We start from the raw sequence: 6,000 nt of genomic DNA, 5'->3' as shown, positions 1-6,000 counted from the left end.
GTATCCTTCCAGACCAACCGGGAATGGGTTCAGCCGTTTTTCAGTCTATACGGAACAAACAAACAAACACAAATGTCTAAGACGAATATTTCGTGGTGTTTTAAACGGAATGACTAGATTAGTACACCCCCATCTTATGGTGTTGGTGGGTATAAAAAGTATTAACTTTTAAAATTGACCTAAAATTCCAATCCAATTTCTCGTCTTTGCATTGTCCATAACCTCATGAAATGCTTAAGCAATGTTATCTACCATGGACATTACACAAATTTGCAAAATAAACTAAATCACAATTTATTAACTTCATTAGATAAGGTCATTTAGAGGAGTATCGGTATTCAAGGACACACACACACACTGTATTCAATACACCTAACACCTAAGGATATGCAACAAAATATTAAACCTACTCTCAATACCTTCTCCACTCATATGAGCGAGCACAAAAGCCCCACTGCTCTAAAGGCCAACCAAGTTTTGGTTGCATAAAAATTGTTCACCATGGAAATTTATCACCTGTGTATGTGTGTGTGTGTGTGTGTGCGTGTGTGTGTGTTTGCTGTATGCACTTGATTAGCATATTTATAGCACAACTACATTATATGTGCAGTATGAGCAAGAAAAAAGTTCCATCATGTTATAGAGTTTAGTCAACCTTGTTAGATTAGTTTACACAAAGGGTTTACTAAGTCTGCATAATTGCTGATGCTACATCTGATAATGTGTGGAGCTTAGAGTTTGTCGTGTACGTAGGTGTAGGTGTGTTTTTTTTTCTTGTATATGGCTATTTTTCACTACTTGGTTCGTTTTTTGTAGTTCATTTTAATTGATTCAATATTGTGCATGTGTGGGAAATATAAAATGTATGGTTTTTTTACCCATCACCGAGGGACGCGCAGGTATATTCAATTTTGTCATTTCGTTTGCAACACATGGAAATATAAATTTATCAACTTTTTTTGCGTGTCGGGATGGGAAAATGCTTTACACATGTGACGAGTACGTTCCTCGCCTTATGGCGAACTCCATTTTAAACGACTAAAAACCCACCCTGTGTCACCTTTGGGGATTAATTCCACCTCTTCACTGCTATCGCATTACTTCGAGGTGGATCCCATATCTGGTGATTATGCATATCGTATCATCATCATTGTGTCTGCGTCCAGAACTCCCCATTCATACTCTATACCGCTGCATCGAGGTCTACCTTCTCCCTACGCAGTACTTGTTCGGCGTGTATCATAACCGCCTCCCACTTTTTCTCGTCTTCCAGCGTCCTCTGGACTATTCTCTTTGGTGAAACGTCACATTCATACTCTACACCGCTGCATCGAGGTCTACCTTCTCCCTACGCAGTACTTGTTCGGCGTATCTTATAACCGCCTCCCACTTCCTCTCGTCTTCCATCGTCCTCTGAACCATTGTCTTAGGTGAAACATCACCAATCGCTGTTTCCACATCCCTGCGGCTTTCAACCTAGCGCTCGCAGTAGAAGAATGTGTGTTCCACATTGAAGTGCATTTGGCCATTCTATGCAGGTATTTCCGGAAATAACCATGGCCTGCCAATTGCTGTGTAACGTAAAAGTTGGCGTCGCCGTGCTTTTCATCTCTCCACATCCGTACATCGGGTATTAGGCGTCACACTTGCTTAAAGTGCATTTGCCCATTCTATGCAGGTATTTCCGAAAGTAACCATGGCCTTTCAAAAGCTGACGTCGCCATGCTTTCCATCTCTTCACATCCGTACATCAGGTATTAGGCGTCGCGTTCACCTCGCTTGATTCTCATTCGTCCGCCTTTGTTGCCATCTCTCGAAAGTCTCCTCTCGTACAATCCATAAATGATTCATTTGACTCTCACCCTGTCCTCTCTGGGTGTTGCACTTTGCGGTGTAAAGCATGGCTTGCTCCATGACCTGTAGGTATATCGGAACCATTACGGCTATTGCAAGGGCTGCGGGCACCGCCACTGTCCGGATGTGACCCTAACAGCCGCTGTCCTCTGCACCGAGAGTAGGGATTTCGCTCGGCATGCTGTCTGCAGTGTCTGGCGCCATAGAGGAGGACGCTATTGCATGTCTCCAATTACAGTCTGCGCCTGCTCGGAAGAGGCCTACCTATGTTTGCCTTCAGTCGGCTTAGTTATCGGCCGTTATCCTCGCGACCTTTGTTGTCACATGACGGATTTGATCTGCATAGGTGAGCTTTGTATTTAGTGGGATACCTAATTTGACCCATGTTTTGGTCTTCATCAGTTGTTGTTGTTGTTGTTGTAGCAGTGTGTTGTACACTGAGGCGGCAGCCCTTGCCGATGGATAACTCCATCGGGTCAATCCGGTACGTACAACCGGCTTCATCAGTATTTCGTCTATGCGCATATCCACTTCCACTGGGATATTTTTTCTCGTCTTCTACATGGCGAGTTGCTAGCCATGGGAGTCCAGCCAGTCTTTTGACGCTCTGCACCTTCCGTGTCTTCTGCCATGATGACTGCAGCGATATCGTCAGCATATTCTGGCATTTCTGTTCGAAGAGGATTCCATCATAACTGACATTCCAAAGATCCGGTCCAAGTATGGATCCTTGCTATTAAAATTACCCCTGTAAAAAAATTATTTCGGGGTGGCCCTGGTCCCCTGGGCCCTCCTTGGCTACGTCCCTGCTGCCATTTATACCAATCTACATTTTTGTAGAATATTTTGATATGCTAGAATTCCAATTTAAAGAAGATTTTAGCTCTGTTTCCAAATAGGAGCAGAAAAACAATTTTTACAAAATTATCCAAAAATCTTGCATTGGTGCAAGTTTGTGCAGCTGAAATTTTGCTTTATTGATTCAGGACACTTCACTGAAGAACACTGAAAACGAATTAGGGCGGCACAAGTCGGCAATCTTTAAGATATTATCCTATTAAAAAAAAAATCCATTTTGCTTACATAAAAAAAAATTTTTCCAGTCTGGACCATATTTTGAACGGATAACGGGAGGCTTAATACAACTCTTGTTGCCAACTTAAGACCCTAAATCGGCAGATCGATTTTTACGGCAGCTATATCTAAATTATGTCTGATCCGTACCATATTCTGTTCGAATGAAGAGAGGCTTAAAACAATTCGCTGTTTAAAATTTCGTTGATATCGAGTTATAAATTCGGCTTTTATGGGCTCAAGACCCTAAATCAGCACATCGGTATACAAATATGCTCCGATCTGGACCATTCTCAGTTTGAATGTCGGGAGGCTCAACAAACAACTCAGTGTTCCCAATTTCAGCGAAGCAGGTTAATAAATTCAGCGGTTATGGGTTTAGGATCCCCAAATCGGCAGATCGGTCTATATGGCAGTTAAATCTAAATATGGCCCAATTTAGACCATATTCTGGTTGGATGATGGGAGGATTAAAGCAACTCACTGTTTAAAATTTCTGAGAAATTGGTTAATAAATACAACTATCAAGGACTTAAGACCCTAATTCGGGTGATCGGCCCATATGGCAGCTATATCAAAATATTGTATGATCCGATCTGAACCATTTACAGTTTGAATGTCGGGAGGCTTAATTCAACACACTGTTCCCCATTTCAGCGAAATCGGTTAATAAATGCAACGGTTATGGGCTTAAGACCCTAAATCGGTGGATCGGTTTATACGGCAGCTGCACCTAAATGGGGTCCAATTTAGCCCATTCAAGAACTTTATGTGTGTATTGAAGAACTATTAATCGGTGCAAAATTTCTGGTCAATTTCTTAATTTTTGAAGGCTGTGGCGGGATTACAACAGGCGGAGAGACGGACAGACATGCAGAGATCATGAGATCCCATATATATATAATAAACTTTGTAGAATCGGAAATGACTAAATAAATATGCCCCCTATCCCATGGCGTCGATATGACCACCTTTTCCCTTGAATATTTCTCCTGGTTCGTCAAAAAACGAATTGATTGCTGTTGGAATGAAATCTGCCGGTATTCTGGACCATTGCCGTACAATGCCTTTCTTCAGAGCATTCATACTGACATCTAAAATGTCCCACATAGAACGGTGCTCCAGATTAACAGCTGGCGAATTGGACAGCTAATGTGTGGATAAAATGAAGTGCAGAACATATTTTTTTTTTTTTTTATTTTAAAGTTTTTTGTTTTTGCCTGTTAGGGCAAAGATCATTAAATTCCACAATTTCTGTTTGTGTCTCTTTCGAGACGAGCTCAATGATTGGAGATTTTTCTTTGCAAATGAAAAAGGAAAGTCAGAGATCCCAACACTCACCAACCTCTATTGGACGCATTTCGTCTTTGGTTAGAAGACTTTTTGCAAATGGAAAAGGAAAGCCAGAGATCGCAACACTCACCAAACTCTATTGGACGCGTTTCATCTTTGGTTAGAAGACTTTTCAACCATATTAGATGTGACGGCTTCAAGGGCTATACGTGGGTATGTTGCATTTGTATCGCCTCTTTGATACTAACACCACATTAACCACGCTCGACAACCCTGTCTATTGGCTGTACTTTTCCCAAAGCATGTGTTTTGTGACGGTGCCGAGTCGTATTGGTACGTCTACATGGTCTACGACCGAAATGTTTTCAACATGCTTTCTCGATTATAAGTCGCAATCATATTAACTTTGACGCAAGGCTTGAAAAAAAAAGAAGGGAGAGCGTTCTTCGGCTGTCACAGTTTTCCATGCCATCACTTGAGAAGGAAAATTATTTCGGGTGGCCTTTTGTGAGCTCAAATTCTTGTAAGTGAGCTTGATAGGTAAACACGATCATTTTGGGTGTGTAAGAATTGCCCAATTGGGAGATTTTTCTAGACAGAGAACACGATATTCGGAAATTCACCACTTTCGATGAATCTGAGCCTTCAGTCTCCAAACCATTTAAGTGTCTGCTGCTGTTTTGTTTATGGAATTCCTTAAATGGGAGCTTTTTCTAGTCAGAGAATACGATATTCGGAAATTCATCACTTTCGATGAATCTGAGCCTTCACTCTCCATACCATTTAAAGATCTGCTGCAGTTTTGTTTTTGGACCACCATCATGGCTTTTGGCAGCGCTGCCATTATCATTATAAAGATTTAAGATGCGAACACACAAACTTTTTGTTCACTTTGAGGTATTTGAGTTCGCCAACAATAACCGGTGGTGATTTTTCAGCAAAATTGAATGCAATGCCACCTTTGCGTAGAGGTTAGCATGTACGCCTATGACGCTAAAGGCCTGGGTTTAAATTCTGGCAAGAACATCAGATAATTTTTTAGCGGTGGTTAGCTGGCGACATTTGTGAGGTACTGTACCATTTGGTATGGCACGCCATTCGGACTCGGTTATAAAAAGGAGACCCTTTATCATCGAATCGTACAACACTCATTGGTATATGGGGAGTTTATTAACGGAATTTTCTAGGGCAAATTTGCGTTGCTAATTTTGGATGAACTCCATCACGGTTAACTTTATTTTTAAATAAACTGTCATTATCATAAAAACGATTTGTGGTGCGATACATAAGCATTTTGTTCACTTTGAGGTATTTGAGTTCGCCAACAATAACCGGTGGTGATTTTTCAGCAAAATTTAATGCAATGCCACCGTTGCGTAGAAACGGTAAAAATGGTATGGCAGCATATCCACCTATGACGCTGAAGGCCTAGGTTCGAATCCTGGCAGAAACATTAGAACATTTTTTAGCGGTGGTTATCCAATCCTAATGCTGGCGACATTTGAGAGGTAATGTACGATTTGGTATGGCAGCCATGTAAAAACTTCTCCACAAAAAGGTGTCGACGTGCGGCACGCCGTTCGGACTCGGTTATAAAAAGGAGACCCCTTATCATTGAATCGGACAACACTCATTGATATATGAGAAGCTTCTTAACGGAATGTTCTTGAGCAAATTTGCTGTCGACATTTGTAAGGTACTGTACCATTTGGTATGGTCGCCATGTAAAAACTTCTCCACAAATAGGTGTCGTACTGCGACACTCCGTTTGGACTCGGT

General features: G+C 41.5%; 1 protein-coding gene across 1 annotated transcript in view; it reads right to left on the bottom strand.

Annotated features, from left to right (window-relative positions):
- Positions 1-3,873: 3,873 nt before the first annotated feature.
- The window catches only part of LOC131996718 (uncharacterized), a 64,987-nt gene continuing 62,860 nt past the window's right edge, over positions 3,874-6,000 (bottom strand). The window contains exon 2 of the mRNA XM_059366515.1: positions 3,874-4,077. Coding sequence (XP_059222498.1) covers positions 3,874-4,077 — 204 coding nt within the window. The remainder of the gene's footprint in view (positions 4,078-6,000) is intronic.

This window comes from Stomoxys calcitrans, chromosome 4, assembly GCF_963082655.1.
Source record: "Stomoxys calcitrans chromosome 4, idStoCalc2.1, whole genome shotgun sequence".
Taxonomy (NCBI): Eukaryota; Metazoa; Arthropoda; class Insecta; order Diptera; family Muscidae; genus Stomoxys; species Stomoxys calcitrans.
Note: the sequence above shows the minus strand (reverse complement) of the source record. Positions and strands in the feature narration are given on the sequence as shown.